Genomic DNA, 18947 nt, shown 5'->3' with positions numbered 1-18947 from the left:
ATAATGGCTGAAAAAACAGATGTTTTAAGAATGATTAGTCTGTCTTACTATTAGCATCCTGAGGTGTGTCCAAGTTCAGTACTTTTTGTGTTTCATTGTGCCTCTGGTTAGAAAAGGAGGATAATAAATTGAAAATAATAATAATACATGTTTTATCCAGTCCATCTTAGTGAAGCTTAGATCTTAATTGATCCAAAATTGAGGAACTCCCTGATGTCCCAATGCATGCATTTACTTCTAGGGAAGCTAATAAGGAAACTGTATATTTACATAGTCACCCAAAGAGATTGAGGACATTGGCTCAGTCGTGACATCAGAAATTATTAAAAAGCAAGCAAAGAAGTTTAAGAACTGGTGTGCACCAAGAAAAATGAGGCTTAAACATCTTAGAACTCTCGATGAAAGACTGGCTACTCAGTTTAATGAAATATTACAAAAATGTGAAGAATTGATAACTGGTACAACATTTTTAATAATAAAAGACAGAGACAAGGATGTCACTGCAAGCAAATACAAACCAATGACCGGAGGTTTAATTTTTGCAGCTTAAGACCAAGCATTACAAACAAACATGATGAAATCAAGAATTCAAAGCATATCAAACACCAGCAAGTGCAGACTTTTTGAAACAAATGGATGCAACAAAAATGCTTAGATTGACTATAAAGAACTTCATGACAGAATAGTCATTATGATCCATTGGCATCTGTGCAAAATTCTAATTTCCAAGTTTCCCAAATATATGATTGCAAAAGTGAAAGTGTTATTTAGAATGATGTTAGAACATTTATGGAATGTTTGCACACAAACTGTTCAGCATCTAGCAAACAACACACCAGATATAACAATAATTCAAAAGATGTTTTTCAGGTGTCAGAAGAAATAAAACAGTAACACTTTAACTATGGGTTAGGAATCAGTTGAAGGCTGCATCATCTGGTTGATGTATATATTTTGGGTTGACAGAGAATTTCTGTGCCTCAGTAACTTACTTTGCGGAAGAGCTCTTACTAGGTTATCAAAAAAACTTTAAAAAATATGCTCTGTATGCCTAAGATTTTAATAGCAGTCCAGTTTTTAGACACTCAAGAAATTTGGCTCCATGGAAAGCATGTTGTTGTAATGCAATCCAGTATTTCCATGATTAACAGATACTTCCCAAATCATGAAATAAGTAATATAATCCAATCTGTGATTAGATTTTTAAAATTGACTTTGATGTTTATGTGATAATAAAGATATTAATTGTTTGATGTTTATGTTTTCTATGTAAGCTCAGTGATTGAGCGTCATAGGTATTAGACAAATATGATCTACTCAGTTTTAACTTTTCCCGTGTATTTTTACTATGGGAGATAATTGCAGTTGCAGTTGGTGATTTAGATCTCTAAATGGCAAAGGAGATAAAGAGAATATGTTTTACATGTAACCATTTAAAACTAAGAAGGAATGCATGTATTATTTTTTTAAAAAACTAATTTGTGAAACTAATCAGATTTTCTGATCACAAGCTTTATGCTACAGAGTCAGAAAGTGATTAAAGAATTTGTCTCATTTTTGCCATATTTTTTCCCTTGTCTATTTCACATGCCAATGTTGAGTGGGGCAGATGCCAGTTAAGGACATCTTCCTAGAAGATGGGGCGGTGGCACTAATTGCCAGGAAGACAAGGCTAGGGTCAATATATCCAAAGGGCTTCTGCAAGACAAGGTTGGCACCTCTAAGCTTTGACCCAGGGATGCAGCCTTGTCACTATACATCCTTGTTTTAGTGTTTTTAGATTGCCAATATTGCTTTTCTCACATTTTTTCAACAGGCAGTTTAGGACTTCTCAGGTTTAATGCAGGTATCTGATATAAGTTAATACAAGTACCAGAAATAATTTCATTGCAATTGGTATTGTAGCGAGTATTGTATAATACTACTGATACCTTCCTTCTGGCATCTCCATTCTTATTCCTGCTTAAAAGTGGCCACAAAGGTTCACCACCATTTGCTTTAGGGAACATCAGACTCATTTCATTCTTTTTAAAGATCAGATCACTCATTTCCTGAACATAAACACAAAATCCATCAAGGCTTTCAGATGCTTATTTAGATGAAATGGAGATATAACCATTTCTAAACAGTTCTTTAGTTTTAAAGCTAAAGTAATACTAGACCACGCTTTTCTTGCATGAAGTTTATCAGTGTATTTTGCTATATGATATAGCCTAATATTTATTTATGCATAATATGCATATTAGCATATAATATGTGTGTGTGCATTATATATAACTAAACAATACATTTATTATTTATATTTTGTTTATAAATAAAATGAAGCACAATTTTTTTCTCATCAAAGTTTTATTTTTTATAGTTTTTACCAATCCATTTTCAGACAAAGAAACATAACATTATGTAAGATAAAATAAAAATGAACTATTTACCCCATGCAAATACTCAAGGAAAGAAAAACCTTATACAGCAATACCACCAAAAAATATGAAAATATGTTTTCATGAGCAATATATGTTTTCATGAAAAATATGTTTTCATGAAAACATGAAAAGAACAAAACTGTGATTACAACTATGTCCTGACTTCACCTGATCTTGTAAATCTTAAAAAAAAAAAAAAAAGCTTTCATACTGACCAAGCCTGTGCAAGAATTTTTCCAAAGGGAAAGATAAAGTGACATTTTCTGATTAACCAAATATATAATTTTCTCAAAAATTGCTAAGCCTTTCTGAAAGCCAATCTTTTATAACTGGAATTATAGTATTTTTCCATTTCCTAAGGATTATTCTTTTTTGCTATTGCTAGAGTGTGAAGAACCCATCTTTGTTCTGAGCATGTTAAATTCCAAATAGTTGGTATATACATGTCTTTAATAAGCAGAGTTTTCTCAATAATTCTGTCAATGTATTGTATAACATTACTGCAAAAGGGGCGTAAGAAAGGGCATGACCATAACGTATGAGTTAAAATGCCCTCAAATTTCTTGCAGTGCCAACATAAATAATCATTAGTCCATCCTTTAAAAAACATTCTAGATGGTGTCAAAACAATCTTTTAATGGATTAATTTCAACTTTAAGTCACAGGACATACTTAGTGTTCTTCAAAACTTGAGTTCATTGATTTTATAAATCAGGTTGCAGATTAAATGTGTATTTGTTGTAACTTATTTTATTAGAGAACCTAAGGTAATTAACAATATATTTACAACAAAAAGCAAATTAAAATATGAACCAAATGCAAGAGGAAAGAGTAGAAAAAAAAAAGCACAAACAATATAATAAGAATTTTAAAAACAATTAAAAATCCATACTCTCACCTAAAGAGAAAATCATCAGCAGAATCAACACAAATGTATTCCAAGGGCTTTCACATTTAAAGATGTGAAAATGCTATTAAAATGGCAAATGCAGTGCAATATGTTCAAATGCAAAGTTAGGTTCATGGGGCAAACCCCTCCCAAAAAACTACATATGTGCAGATACTGAGTAAAATAAAGATGATTGACTAGAAAAAGAATACAGAGTTGTGGTAGAAAGCTCAAATATATCATCAGACTGGTGTGAAAGGAGTTAGTCGCTGAAGGAGTGGTCGGTAAACAAGGATTACCTGTATTTAATCATCACAATTTTGAAATTTTGTAAGGCTTTCACTTTAGCCAGGCTGTAAGCATTGACTTCAGCAGTCCTTTTTGGACATTTTAAGGGTACTCCTATGTCTCTCTGGTTATGTCCATGTGATGATGGCTCAATAGAAACTCTAAGCCATATGCTACTATGCTGCTCCCTATATAAGGACTCTAGTCTAGACAGACCTTCATTTATCCAATCTTGAAAAAAATTCTGGGCTGGGAATGTGATTTCTATTTACTGTTACTTCTTTCAGACAAGGACTCAAAAATATCCTCCCAAGTCGCCCAGCTTTGTGCTACCATCTGTACAATATGTTGCATCATCAATTAAATTTGGATATTCATTTATTCATCGCTTTTTATAATACTATTTGTATTTTATTTTATATGTTCTTATTTATTTTTAGATTCTATTATACTCACTGTTTTTCTGTTACATATATAGATGTATGTAACAGTTCTATTAGATATTTTACTGTATCTGGTCTTCTGGCTGTAATAAACTGATTTGATTTGTATTTGTATTTCTGATAGCTTTGTCTCAGAAAAAACACTATAAACAAGAAGATGTGCATAAAAAGGCTGCTGAAATGCTGAGGGTTTGGATTGGGTGGGCAAAGGTAGAATGTGATCCGGCTTGTCACTAAATTTGGTGATTTACTGCTGATTTTTAAAATTGCATAATCTGAAATTGCTTCACTTTGCCAAGACTCTTTTCTAATTCAGTTGTCTCTACTGTATTATTGAAAGAAGGTTCTTTTATTATGCTTTCAATGTGATCTGTGTTCCTTATTTTGTAACTTGCTGAAGTGTACAATTTATACACATATAAATAAGTGGGAAATAACAATGACATGAAATATACTGAAGAATGGAATGTAATAAAATAAGTTTTTAAAATCAAAAGCATGCTTGCAGTTGGCATGAGAATGAGATGTGTAACAAGATATCAAACTGATAACGTCATGAAAACTGTCCCACCACTAGTCCTCCCCCACAAGAGGGCAGTCAATTTGTGTAGTTCCTTTTAGAGGTTTCCCAACAGGGTAGCTATTTTGGGTGGCCCTTCAAGTACCATTTTGTTTTGCCTTTTATGGACCTTCTGCCCAGAACCCATTTGGTACAATTCTTTATGCAACCCCCAGGTAAGCAAGTTGGGCGTAACTTTAAAAAACAGAAAGGGTAAATGAAGTGGCATAAGAAACAATTTCTTCCTAATGTTCTTCATGCAGAGCCAGAGGTTATCTGTGATATTCCCAGATAAGACCTGCAGATTCAGAGCTAGTAGTGCCAAAGTGTTCCTGATGTTCCAGAAGAGGTGGCTGAGACACAGGAGCTCCCTCAGGAAGTATATGTTCAGCTTATTAGAGTATGAGAATGGACACAGCCAAGATATACAGTAATGGTCAAATGTTTGGTGAGGAATTCTGATTTATTAATTTAGAGTAAATTCATACATTCAAGCTGTGGAGGCCCTATACAGTGGCATCACAGATTTTTGTTTATATAAATTCCCACATTGAACATGAAGAACTTATAAGAATTAGATCAGAGGGAGATGGAATAGAAATACCTCTTTTTTTAGTTAGAAGACTTAGGATCCCTTAGTGCTAAAGTTTTTTTAACCAATATCAAGAGGATCATAATTAGTAAAACAAATTTATCAGAATATCATTTGGCCATTAGTTGTGTCTATTCTGAGACCCTGAAGAGGAGGTGGTCATAGGTCCTTAAAATCTACCCTTTCTGTGAAATTGACAAGAAAAGGTACTTTCAAGTTATTTTCATGCAGTAATGAAAACAATAATCTTATGTTCTACTGGAAGACCTCGTAGCAGTGATGCACAGAGGACAACTTGCATATCAGAGACCATGAGGCAGGTATGCATGAATCTTGGATTGGTGAATTAAAAAAGGTAGCATTATGCTTATTTTAAAAATAAACATACAATGGATGTATGTTTCACCCAGGTGGCACAGGTTGTCACTTGAGCAATTCAACATAGATAACCATTTGCTCTTCATAAAAAAATTCTTGAATCAGTAAGAATCTGTAAGATATGGTTTTTATGAGTTTAAACAACTTTTTGCTTAATTCCACCCCTCCCCCTTTTTTTAGGTATATAAGCCCATTCCTTCTTGTGGGTTTATTTTTTCAACTACTTGACCTACTGCATCTCTAGCAATATTGTATTCTGATGGTGATGCTTTTTTTCCCCTGAGTTGAGTGTGCCTTACCTTCACTTACCTTCATTGAATGGCACATTCACATTTGGGAGGTAATAAAATTTATCATTGGTAATGACACAGTCATCATACTTTCCACACACAGACCAGTATAGCAAGCAGAGATATCCGAGAATATGTAGAAATAGGAGCTGAATCCTGCTGTACTATCCACAAGGAAAGGTGAGGTTCCTGATGAGGTTCCTCAGAAGATTTCCCAGTATGTGGGCTAAGTAGCTGCTGGTTGAAAAGACACAGATATTGGCACCTGTAAATTTAACTTTCCCAAACACTGAATCATAACTAACTGTACTTCAGGTAATGTGTTCAATTGTTCTTCATGTTCTTGAGTATATAATAGATATCCACATAATGGCCATGGTGGAATTCAGATTCTCACTTTGTTTTATGCCCTGTTTACTATTTAGCATGTATCAACTCTGCTGGTACTTTATCTCTGCTAGTCCTATATCCATTCTGTCTGAAATCCAAGGATCTGAGCAACTGTAAGCAAAATGTGTGAGGGAAGATTTCCTCACAAGCTTTGCTGGGTGTTAGAACAGTGTAAGGACTACAGCTGGCCATGTCAAATTGTCTTTATTTCTTGATATCCTCACAAGATCTCATTTTGTAAAAGTTTCTTACTTTTTTTTTAAGTTGTAAATTCTGAATCATCTCAAATGAGTTAGCAGGATTTACATCTGAGGAGGAGATTCAAACTGTTCTGAGAAAACTTTGGCTTTGGCTGTTCACCGATTCTTGCAGCAAAACAGTAATCCTATAGACATTTTGAGCTATGCAAGATCTCACATCCATGGCTCTGTAGTCCAGTTAAATCTGTGTGACAGCCTGTGTTTTTCCATGACTTGCTGCTGACTATTTATATAACTACACAGATACCCAAGCAAGCACTTTATGCCAGCTAGCTGATGAGAGAAGCTGAGATTGGAAGCTAGTTTATTTTTTTGTAGGAAGATATCAGAATGGTATATACAGTCCATCTTCCCTTATACTCTTACAGCAGAGAAATACAGATGTTACATTATGTTGTGTCCCATGTATGAAGTTCTACATGACATCCATACCCCTCTGGGAGGGGGGGATTTCTCTGTTTTTACACAGTGTATATCCTGTGTGATATTTTCAGCTGTGTTGACCACCAGGAGATACCAAGTGATCAATTTTGTCCTTACTGACTCCTCAGATATGGATAGCCATATGAGGTAGTCCTTGCTTAATGGCCGCAATTGAGACTGGCAATTCCATCACTAAGCAGTGCAACTGTTAAGCAAGACATCATTGACCATGATAGACTTAGGACCTCACCTTTGCCACTGTTGTTAAGCAAATCACCCAGAGTTGTTAAGTGAGACATCACGTGACTGCAGCGTGATTTTACTGCCAGCTTCTCCATTGACTTTGCTTCTCAGAAGCCAGCTGTGAAGTGCACAAATGGCGGTCACATGAACACAGAACACTGCAACAGTTGTAAATGCTTGCTGGTTGCGAAGCACCTGAATCATGATCACGTGACCACGGGGATGTCACAACCAATGTAAGTGTGAGGACCAGTTGTAAAGCTACTTTTTCAGCACCGTCATAACTTCGAACAGTCTCTAAACAGGGCAGTCATTAAGCGAGGACTACCTGTGGTTAAAACCCTTCACCAGGAATTGAACTCATGGATCTTTGTGCTTTAGATATCAAGCTAATGCGCTATAATATATACAGGACATTAACTTTAGGAGCTGTCCAGTCCTGGAACCCAGCAAAACCAGTCACATGATGCCTCCTTAGGTGAAGGAGAAGCTATTGAAATGTTGGGGTGCCATTTGAGGTATAGTTTTAAATTACTGGAGGAACTCTGGGAAAGAGAATTGGTAGGAAGAACTGGAATGGTGGAAGTGTAATAGCTGAGATGGATCTAAACAGTTTTATCCTGTTTCAGTAAAGAGCAATGGTGGCTCATTGGTTAACCTAAAATGGACCAAGCAGGGTTACATTATTTTGTTTGGTTCCTGGGACAGTGGAAGACAAGTGAAGTGGAGGAGTGAAGTGTGCCAAAGATAAAAAGGAGGAAGTGCCATTCAAATTTTTCTATTCAATGTAAATGATTCCTTAGGTTTTGAAACATTCTATCAGTGAGAGCAGAGGGAGGAAGCCTATACTAGTTTAAGAGAGAAAGGATTCTGGCTAGCATATCTTTAGCCCTTTCCTTATCTCTTAAAGGAGGATGTAGTAAGGATGATTAGAATTAGCCATGTATCCATGCGGGTTAGATCAACATTATAGTTTGAAAACATGCAATCGTAGAACAGTTAGGGTGTGTTCTGGACTACAGAAAAAAGTGTTCTTTCTGCAGTACCATTTAAAAAAGCAGGCAGTGTTTTCAAGAAAGGAGATTGATAATTGAAATACAATTATTTAATAATACATTCTTCTTGCAAAGACTGGCTGGAAAAACAAAACTAACTAAACCTGCTTGCTTTAATGTGTTTTCTTAATAAATGGAGGAAGGGGAGGGAAAAAGTAGTTGCACTGTATCTTTTATCAAATCCAGTGAACACAAAGGAAGCCCTTATGACACTCCCATTGATTTCAGCCTTGCCTTGATTATGGGTAACAGTATTGAAGCCCATGTTATTTTAATAATTGGCTCACTTGCATATTAAATAGTTTACAGTAATCAAAGACTGAAATAAAATTTATATTTAAACATTGTCTCAAGCTATTTAAAGCTTTAAATTTTGAATCTACATCCAAAATTAAATTGAGAAATAAATAGCCTAAGGTTTGTTAATCAGCATAAGGTGATTAGTTACATGCTTTGAGTGCCAACTTCAGCTGGCAACTTGTCTGTAGTTTTCTGGAGTTCCTGAATGGTTCTCAAGAACAGTACCACAGGGTATTTAGTGAGCACCAAAAGTAAAGGTAACCAGAGTGCAAATGACTGTTGCAAACGCCAACTTAGGGAGGAAAGAGACTAGCAAGCAAATCAGCTGAAATTAGTGAATGACATTGTTATTTCCAATCATGACTACTCGATTAGAGTTGGAGATCTAATGTTTAAGAGGGCCGTACTTGGATCAAAACAATTGTATACCTATTCTCAGTGCAGAAAGATTACTCTCCAAAAGTTAAAAATAAAAAAGGAAACGAATCCTTTACTAAGAGAAACAAGAATGACACATAAGAATCTGTTAATGCTCAAGTTGTCTAAAATTCTTCATTGGGTAAACTATTTCAGCAAATTAGGAAAAGCACGCAAAGCATGGCTTCCAGAATTCTTTTCAACCCCTTTACTGCAGTGTGCATAGTAGGCATCTGTATTTTCTTCTCTGTAACTAACAAATGTGTATACCTGTGTGTGTTTCTACTTTTGCCTAACACTGAATGTATGTGTGCACTGGGAAGCACAGAGCTGATATCACAATGCAAGCTCCATCTTCTACATAATTAGATAAAAGGATGGAGTTTATGTTGTGTTGTTGCAATGCACAAGTTGAATTGTCTCAATTTCCCTGGAGTCACAAGGGCAAGTGTGCTGAGCTAGGGGAATCTTCCAGATAATAACACAGATGGAAGGATGTTGTCCCTGAAAATCCTTTTCTCCAGTTAGAGGAAGTAAATGGTGAGGTGAACAAATACTTTGCAGGGTCCCAGTAGCTTGTGTCTAGCATACCTGGATCAGGATGCCCTTTGAACTCATCCCCTTGTTATCTGCCAGATAGACTACTGCAATGTGCTCTAAATGGGGCTACCCTTGAAGAGTATCCGGAAGCTACAGCTGGTCCAGAATGCAGCTGCACGGGCTATTTTTGGAGCCCCAAGAAGGGCCCATGTAACACCACTGCTCCGCAAGCTGCATTGGGTGCCAGTTTGCTTCTGGGTCCAATTCAAGGTGTTGGACCTTTAAAGGCCTACATGGCATGGGACCAGGTTACCTGAGGGACCGCCTCTCCCCCATGAGTTCAACCTGTCCCACCCGATCACACAGAGAGGGCATGCTTTGGACCCCCTCAGTAAAAGAACTCCAATTAGCGGGGTCCAGAAAGCGGGTCTTCTCTGCGGTAGCCCCCGCTCTTTGGAACATTCTGCCCCTGGAGGTGTGATTGGCCCCCTCACTCCTGGCCTTCTGAAGGGCTCTGGAGACCTGGTTCTGTCACTTGGCCTGGGGTGGGGAGGGAATACTTCAAGCGTGGGGATGGCTAGCCCCATAGAGGCCTGCTGTCTTCAGCCCCAGATTCTTCATCTTCTTGGACTCTCCTTTTCCTTTTTTAGTAATGTTTTTTAAATTTGGTGTTTTATGTATTTATATATATTTATGGTGTTAATGTTTTGTGTGAGTCGCCCAGAATCCCCCATTGGGGGGAGATGGGCGGGGGAGAAAATAAATAAATCAATAAATAATACTTCTGGAACTCTGAGAGAGTGAGCTGACTTCAGACAGGTATTTGATGTTACCCAATCTTTGCAACACCAGCTGTCTGGCCTGAACGAAGACCAAAGCTAATAAGGAATCTACAGGAACTCCGGATGTTCTTAATTTTTTGCTCTACTGTTTTTGTCCTTTCCAATATTTGGTTAGGTTGGAAAGAACAGAAAGCGGGGGGAAATTCAAAGATTAGATAAAATATTACAACCATGAAGTTCAAACTCGCTCTCAGAAATACAGTCTCTGAGAATGAGCAACTGTTAAAGCATGAAAAGCAGGAGCAGTTGGAGAAAGCCATGTAAATGTGGCCCAGCAAAGAAGGTCTCAGTACATAAGAAATACAGTTTGAAAAAGCTTCATGCTTCTCACTTCAGGATGCTGTTTGTAGTTATCTATTGAATCCCTGCTAACTTTTAAAAACAAGCATCCTAACAGTTTAGAATGTTATACCTCTCCAAAATGTCAGATCCACTAATAATTTGTATATATCATTTTTTTCATAGAACTCAACCTTCACTTCAGGTGCCCAGAATTGAATATGAAGATCCTGAAGTTAGTGGAAGGAATCGCTGGAAGTATTTTGAACGGTGGGGAACAAACAAAACTAAAATTTTAATGACCAACTTCACAACTATTGCCAAAATACTTTGGAAATGAAGATTCTTTCATAATTCCAAATAACCCCCCCACACACACACACACACACAAAAATAAAATACTTATAGCTTCAGGAGTGTCTGGATTAGATGCCTTGGTTAAAGGTAAATCTGACATGGTATAGTTTACAAGATGCCCATGTCTGTTGTAAGGGACAATACTAATTGTTTTCATTATTTTAATAAATAGTTTTTCAACTGTTAATAAGTCAGAAATTTTGCAGAATGGAACAGGGTTATATGTATCCATAAAAACTTAGTAACATATGTTTGAAATGAAATATGAGAATGAGAAAATATATTTCTGTAATAGCTGAAGGAGGCTAGTTATTACTTATTTATTTATTAAGCAAACTTTTAACGGGCCACAATCAAGCAACTCTCAGCAGCTTACAGAGTATATAAACAAGAATTAAAATATTCACAGTCAGGTTAAAACCAGTTCGTTATTGAAAAATAGTCAACTAAGTAATATGTAGTTGCTGGTGAACCTAACAGACCTAGAAGTTATAAGTGAAGAAATATTCTGTTTGTTTGTTTCATTGGCTTATTCTTAATTTTGTTTTTATTTTTAGACCTTTCATCCCATTTCATAAGCCAATTCCACTGAATGTTGTTTATGCAATATCAAAGTAAGTATAAACAGTATTAGCTCTAATATTTGATCACTAAATGAAAAGTTATTTAATATATCAAGAGATTAGTTTTTCTAATAACAAAGCAAAATTGAAAACCATAGAAACAGTCTAATACAAAAGATTGTTAAGCATAGGGAGGCACACACAGACCTTCCAATCCCTGGGATGCTCCTGTGAACTGCACATGTATTTATATGTCTCTATGCCCTGGGTAGGAGAGAAAAGTAGAATTGCATTATCTTTATGACATTCCTTCCACATATGGGTATCATGCTCATATTCAGTCAGATTATACCTATTTTTTTCCCCAAATTGCAGATATAAAGTTCTTCCCTAAAGGTTTCATGTAGATGTTAAATAATACCTAGGATAAAACTAAAGCCCAAGGAATCTGTATAATGTACAGTCATGTGAAAAGTAAGTACACCCCAATGAAATTTTTGACTTTTTCAACATATTTCAACATACAGATATTTGATCTTCATTTCAACAACACTGATAAACAAAGGGGATATAATATAACAAATATTGTGTGCCATTTACATTTTGTAGTCCATTGTGTAATTTTAAATAAACATAAATGCAAATTTCATATGTAAAAAAGTAAGTATACCCCTACTTTTATCACTACCATAGATACCTAAAATTAGAATCAGGTGTATCAGATCAGGTGCAGATGATTAGAACATCATTAGAGAGGATCTGGGAGGAACCTGTCTTATTGAAACCTCAGATGTTTAGTTTGATTTGCTCTTTGTTGTTGAGGGGTGTGGATTTACCATGCCTAGACTGAAAAAGCTCTCTGGGGCCTTCAGAAACCAGGATAGAGATGCCTGTGAGTCTGAGAAGAGATTTAAAAAGATTGCCAAACAATTCAATCATTCTGCTATCTCGAAGATCATGTACAAGTGGAGAAGATTTCAAACAACTGCCAACTTGCCCAGGCCAGGCTGTCCCAGCATGTTCAGCCCCAGAGCAGAATGCAAGATGCTGACAGAAGTCTCTAGGTACCCCAGAATTTCATTACGTGACCTACAGGTAGCTCTTGCCACTACTGATGTCAAAGTGCATGAGTCTACCATTAGAAAGAAGCTGCACAAATTAGATCTACATGGGAACTGTGCCAGGAAGAAATGTTTGCTGTCCAGAAAGAACACCAGGGCATAACTAAACTTTGCTTGTGAACACCTAGGCAAAAACCAGGACTTCTGGAGTAATATGCTCTGAGGAAAGGAGCAAAGATAGTTATTTGGCCACAGTTACCAGAAGACATGTAAAAACCAAATACAGCATTTCACCAGAAGAACCTGATACCAACCATGGTAGTGGAAATGTTATGGCTTGGGGCTCCTGTGCTACATCAGGGCCTGCGCAGCTAACCATCATAGAATCCACAATGGATTCATTGTATCACAGGGTGCTTGAGGATAATATGAGACCATCTGTCAGAAGATTGAATCTCAAATGAAAGTGGACCTTGCAACATGACAATGACTCTAAGCATTCCAGTAAATCCACCAAGGAATGGCTGGGGAAAGAAAGAAAGAAAGAAAGAAAGAAAGAAAGAAAGAAAGAAAGAAAGAAAGAAAGAAAGAAAGAAAGAAAGAAAGAAAGAAAGAAAGAAAGAAAGAAAGAAAGAAAGAAAGAAAGAAAGAAAGAAAGAAAGAAAGAAAGAAAAAGAGAAAAAGAGAGAGAAAGAAAGGAAGGAAGGAAGGAAGGAAGGAAGGAAGGAAGGAAGGAAGGAAGGAAGGAAGGAAGGAAGGAAGGAAGGGAGGGAGGGAGGGAGGGAGGGAGGGAGGGAGGGAGGGAGGGTGGGTTCTGGAATGCTCAGCTCAAAGCCTGGAACTAAATTCCATCAAGATGCTGTGGGGTGATTTGAAATGGACTGTGCATGCAAGAAATCCCTCAAACATCACACAGCTGAAAAAATTCTGCATGGAGGAGTGGGAAAAAATTCCTCCTAGTTGACATCAGAGACTGGGAGATGGTTATAAGAAATGCCTACTTGAGGTTGTTTCTGCCACAGGGAACAATACCAGATATTAGAGCCAAGGGTGTCCTTACTTTTTGCACAGAAGGAAATGGTGTATCTATTAATTTTTTGTTAAATGAATGATTGCAATTTGTCATAGGTGTTTTTTTTTGTTCAATTACATCACTTTTGTCTTTATATACTCTTTGAATGAAAATAAAATATTGATATGTTCACATATGTTAAAAAAGAAAACAAATTACATGGGGTTTACTTTTTCACATGATGGTACCTGCCACAGAACAAAGCTATAATTTCATAGTTACAACCTCATAGAAATGGCTGGTGAAATAGCAGTAGAACCACTACAGTTTTTTTTTTCCTGATTTCCCAACCAGTGTGATCATAATGGTATCAAAAGTAGCTGAAAGGTCCAAGAGTTTCAACAGGATGACCAATGTGGTTTTTAGAATCATAGAGCTGGAAGAAGGAGCTGTTTAGGCCAGTAAGTCCTGCTCAGGGCCAAAGTAACAAAATAGCCTTGAAATTGCCTAGAAAAATAGTTCCATCCCAAAGTGTCTGGAACTGGCCTGCAACCATTGTAAAGCAACTCACCCAACAAGGAAATATTACTAGTCAGCCTGTAGTTATTCATTATTCTTTAATTGTGATCTCTCTGCTTCACACACATGGGTTCAGAATCATTATCAGGATTTCTATAGCTGATGTTCATCACATGCCAAAAGGTGCAGCTCTCCCTCGCTCCCCAAGTTCTTTTTCACCCATCTCAGCAGTCACATCTTTGGGAATTCTTGTATTTGGAGCTGAGTCTTTTTTTATCACTTTGCTTCTCTTCCATCCTTTGCTTTTTTCCTTCACTCCCACCTAGCTGTCAGTATCACAGCTAGTCACTGTGACATTCAGTAACAAAAAGGGCCTTTGTATTTGGAGCTGAGTCTTTTTTTATCACTTTGCTTCTCTTCCATCCTTTGCTTTTTTCCTTCACTCCCACCTAGCATTCAGTATCACAGCTAGTCACTGTGACATTCAGTAACAAAAAGGGCCAAGCCCCTCAGTGATCCTTCCCTTGTTGCCTTTCAGAACCCTCCCTCCCTTTGAGACCAGAAAAGAAGTCACAAAAGACATTGAGAACAATGTTTTTTAAAAAAGGCATTGCTCCAAGAGTAGCCTTAACATCTCTGGTTTCAGCTGTGGCTCCATCACATATAATATCAACTCAGACTCACTAAGATTACTACCAATTGCTAAACCAATTGATAAGACATTTTTCAGATTCATTGTTGCCTCCAGCACAGCTGGAACCATGGAGTCAGGAATCCACATCAAGAGGGGAAATAAGGGATCCTCCATGAAAATACACTCCCATACCCATTCTGGTGGCTATCCATGACAAACAATGATCCCTAATAACCCACTCTCATACAGCTTTGAACTTACATGCCACATGAGATTCCAGTAACAAAACTGAGGTGATTATTGTTCCTGTTCCTCCACCTTGCCATTATATGTGTGAAATCCCATCTTTCAAGTAGTGTTTTCAAAAGTGTAGGCACCCATTGCCCTACTAATTCTACTAAGGACATGAATGAACCTGAGTAAAAATGCAATTTGTTTTAGCATCCAACCCAAATTTGCCTATACAGTAGTGCATAGCCACAGAAAAGTTTCATATCCAGAGTCACATCAGTATAAAGTCCTTTTAATAATCGTATTGATTTTAGCTTGAAATGTGGCTAAATAGATTTTGAGTTAATATTCCAATAGCATTTCTAACAAGTAAGATGATTGCTTCTAATTCTTATTAAACATTATCTAAGGTGTCCAGTATACACAGAACAATTTTTATTCTGTTATCCTGGTTTTAAAATCAAACCAGTCTTAGCAGTCTTCTGTTGATTTATATGGATCAGGCATTCAAGCTCATTTTTCCAAATGTTAGATCAATAATGAAATGTATTTCATCAATTTTCTTCAGTTTCTTATAATATTAGGCTACTGATTTAAAAGTTGATTCCTTCAAAACCTCTAACCAGTGTGCAATGTTAGAAGCACCAATGGGATCAAATGGTCCAAATAACAGGTGTCAGTAAGGTAAATTTAAAACTAAGTTTTTAATTTTATCAGTTGATCTAAGTAATAGTATTATGAAATGGCCAGTTTATGCAGCAGTTTACTTTATATACATTTACTTAAAAAACTGTAATGGAGTAAAGAAATAAGACTCTAAATCATCTTTGTTTTCCTCTGGACCTGTTCTAATTTGTCAATATCTTTTAGGAAATATGGTACACAAGGCAGAGCAGAGAATAAGGACTTCATGCATTTCTGATATAGTGCTTCTTCTAATTCACCCCAAAACTGTGTTAGCCCTTCTCACACTGCTGGTTCATGTTCAGTTTGTTGTCAGTAATCACATCAAAATTCTTCTCCATGTTGAAGAAGATGATTTTGGTCCATTTAGCCCAGTCTTCTAATTATTCCAGATTAGACTACAATCTCATTTTTGTCATGCTGGGTGTTGGCAAGATCTCCCTATTTTGTGTCTTCTACAAATTTGATAAGCAGTTCATCAATCCTGTTATCCAGGTCATTAATGAAAACACTGAATAATATTCACGTTAAGAGAGATCCTTGCAAACCTAGTAGCTCATTGTTAACATAAAATCATCAGTGTTGACTCTTTGTGTGTGGTCAGCCAGCCAGTTGTGAACGCCCATTCAAACCACTCTTTAACAGCTTGTCAATGAGAATGTTATATGGAACCTTATCAAAAACTTTGCTAAAATTGAGGTAGATTATATCCCCAGCATACCCCTTGTCCACTAAAGTAGTTACCTTGGCAAAGAAGATGAGATGTGTCTTAAATGACCTATTTTTGACAAAAGTCATACTGACACACTCAAGCAATTTGTAGAGGATGGGGAGAATTTGGTATATGATTCTATGTGTGTTTGTGTGTGGGTGTGTATATAGTAGGTTAGGTTAATGACAGAATCCAGGGGCAGCAAAATAATAAGGAAAAGTAATTTATATCAGGAAATAATAAGATTAAGGTGGTTTAGGAAGGGTGGGATGTCATCATTTTGAACTCCCTGGAAGCATTGTGGAATAATAATAAGAGCATATTATAATGTGATATAATTGAAATCTTATTTTAAATATGTGAGGACTTTTGAAAGTCATTGCTTGGTTCTTTGCCTTTTAGGCCAGACCTACAGGCTCATCAAGCAAAATCCAGAGACAAACCAGCCTATCTCATTACACGAACCGTGGAAACACAGACAGATTATCGGGATGGTGAAGCTCAGACAGATCCCTATAGCCCTGAATACATAGCACCTTCGGGTTCAATACCTGAATTGTTAACTCTTGCCACGCTGACTTGGGGTGAGTTCAAGAAATGATAAGTATATGAGGGACACAAGGTAAATTATTTTCTGTAATGTAGTTATGTTCCCATGTGACACAGACTTTCATACCTTTGGCTTCCAAAGAAGAATCACCCTCAGTTATCTATTACCAGAGCACTTAAAACTTTTAGCAATTCCAACAATGCCAGGCTGCTTACAAAGTTGATTGATTTAATGTGTTATGAGCTCCATCCCTATTTGCCTGTCTCCCATCCTGCTGATCATTCTCCTTTCATTTACCATTTACTAGCTGAGTAGTAAAATTATAGAAAAATTATGGAAGCAGGTAGAGATTTTAAGAAGAATCGCATCCTACACCATTGCAGCAGAAACAAAAGTAGTCTCTGCTGCTGATCCATCTGTCTGAATAGACTGCTGGCTGAAAGAAAAAGCACAGTTCCCAAATGCTTGTATAGCTGATCTGTTGTGGAGTCTCACAAACCTACACCCACATAAACTCTGATTTTTTGTCTTTGTGTACATGTACACACACAAGATCAGTTTTACCTACCAAAATTTGCATACTGTCATCTGAGGTATAAAACTCTGTTCTACAATTAAGTATCTTCATCAGTGCATACACTTAGTCATCTTAAGGGTAGAGACTGTCTGGTTTTCCCAGCTTGTGTCTGTGTTTTACGCCTAATCTTGAACCCTACTCTCCTCCATTTCTTCTTCTTCTTTTTTCTTTTAAGATGGCAGAAAGCGGATGAATGGTAATATGGGCTTGCTTTTTGGTGGTTGTTTTTGTATGTTAGAGATGGTTGCAGTTATGCGAGAGGTGTGCAGAGACAGCTGGTGTCGGAGCCTACCTGACCTACATTGGGCTTCTTTGGTGGAGAAGATTCAACCCTCACAATTCGCTTCCAAACTGGCACGGCTTGGATTGTGACTTGGGCTGTTGGCCGCGGAAGGAGAGAGCTGTGCTGGACACCAGTTCTTGCCTCGTCTCCCATGGACTGTTATCAAGAGTGGGAGCTGTGTCGGGATTGCATTAGGTGCGTGCCGGTTTCCGACGGCCGGCGCGTAGCTGCTGTTTTGGAGGCATTACCGGCGCTTTGCGGAGGAGGCCCTGCGTTTGGAGCGGCGCCGATTATTCGGCGGCCAGCAGCAGAGGCGTTTGGCTCTCGCGGATAGAGGCTGCAGCGTTGGGTCACCAAATTGCGGCGACAGCCGTGCGCTTCAGCGCGTGACGCTGAGGACTCGCGACGACGCGGCGCCCTGAGAAGGAGGGGTTTGATTCGGACTTTGTTTTGGACGACAGAAGGCCTCTGTGTGCTCTTTTGGCTGCTGCTTGGTAGGGGGCTAGCGGCAGCAGTTTTTTGCCTCAGTGCTGCTGTGGATCCCGCTGTGAATGGTTGGGGGACATCTCGTCTTCCCACCTACGCAGGAAAAGGACAGCGTGGTGACCATTTTGCGGTCCTTGATGCTGTTGCAAGGCTTATCACCCAGTGGCTTGTAACTGTGGGGGAGTGGTGGATGTGAGGTTACCTGTCCTTGTGTAAGAGTGGCTGCCCTTTCTCCGAGTAAGGACCGGGTGGGGGATAGTGTGTGTGTGGGGAGGGGGGGGTTGTTTGGATGGGTGGTGAGCTCGCCAGACCTGCCAGTGAGAAAGACTAGGTGGTGTGGGCTGTGTGGATTGTTGGCTGCTGAAGGGAGAGGGAGGCGGTTTGTTGGAATCCTTGTGGCGCCGAGAGTGAAGGCTGAAGCGCCCGAGGCTTCATTCATCCCTCCTTTGGTATGGTAATTAGAGTATGATGATGTGGGGATCCCCTGTCTTGAGTGCTGGACGGTATGGGTTGGAGGATGGTGAGATTTCCGGGAGCGGTTGGGACTGTCAAAATATTCCGGCGGTGACGGGTATGTGGAGGTATGGTGGGAGACGGGGCGAGCCGCTTGCACGGAACGCGCTCTCGGTCCTTGGTTCCGATTTCGCGTTCCAGCCCCCTGTACTCT

At 38.1% G+C, this 18947-nt stretch overlaps 1 protein-coding gene and 1 long non-coding RNA gene across 3 annotated transcripts in view; one reads left to right on the top strand and one right to left on the bottom strand.

Moving 5' to 3' along the window:
- Nucleotides 1-18947, top strand: part of CFAP91 (cilia and flagella associated protein 91) — a 60452-nt gene that overhangs the window by 6823 nt on the left and 34682 nt on the right. The window contains exons 4-6 of the mRNA XM_088147514.1: nt 10798-10881; nt 11526-11582; nt 16787-16968. Of these exons, the coding sequence (XP_088003640.1) occupies nt 10798-10881; nt 11526-11582; nt 16787-16968 (323 nt within the window). The remainder of the gene's footprint in view (nt 1-10797; nt 10882-11525; nt 11583-16786; nt 16969-18947) is intronic.
- Nucleotides 258-18049, bottom strand: LOC148214839 (uncharacterized). 2 transcript variants are annotated; one of them, XR_015797365.1, is made up of 3 exons: nt 17503-18049; nt 11739-11795; nt 258-6099 (listed from the first exon to the last, which is right to left on the bottom strand). It is a non-coding gene; the product is annotated as an uncharacterized LOC148214839 (long non-coding RNA). The 2 variants fall into 2 exon arrangements; XR_015797364.1 differs by having other exon boundaries at nt 258-6096.

The sequence above is a fragment of the Python bivittatus genome, unplaced genomic scaffold (assembly GCF_059951505.1).
Source record: "Python bivittatus isolate LINGU-HERP-01145 unplaced genomic scaffold, Pbiv_v1 ctg000520_np1212, whole genome shotgun sequence".
NCBI lineage: Eukaryota > Metazoa > Chordata > Lepidosauria > Squamata > Pythonidae > Python > Python bivittatus.
The sequence above is the reverse complement of the archived record's forward strand: the minus strand, read 5'-3'. Positions and strand labels throughout refer to the sequence as shown.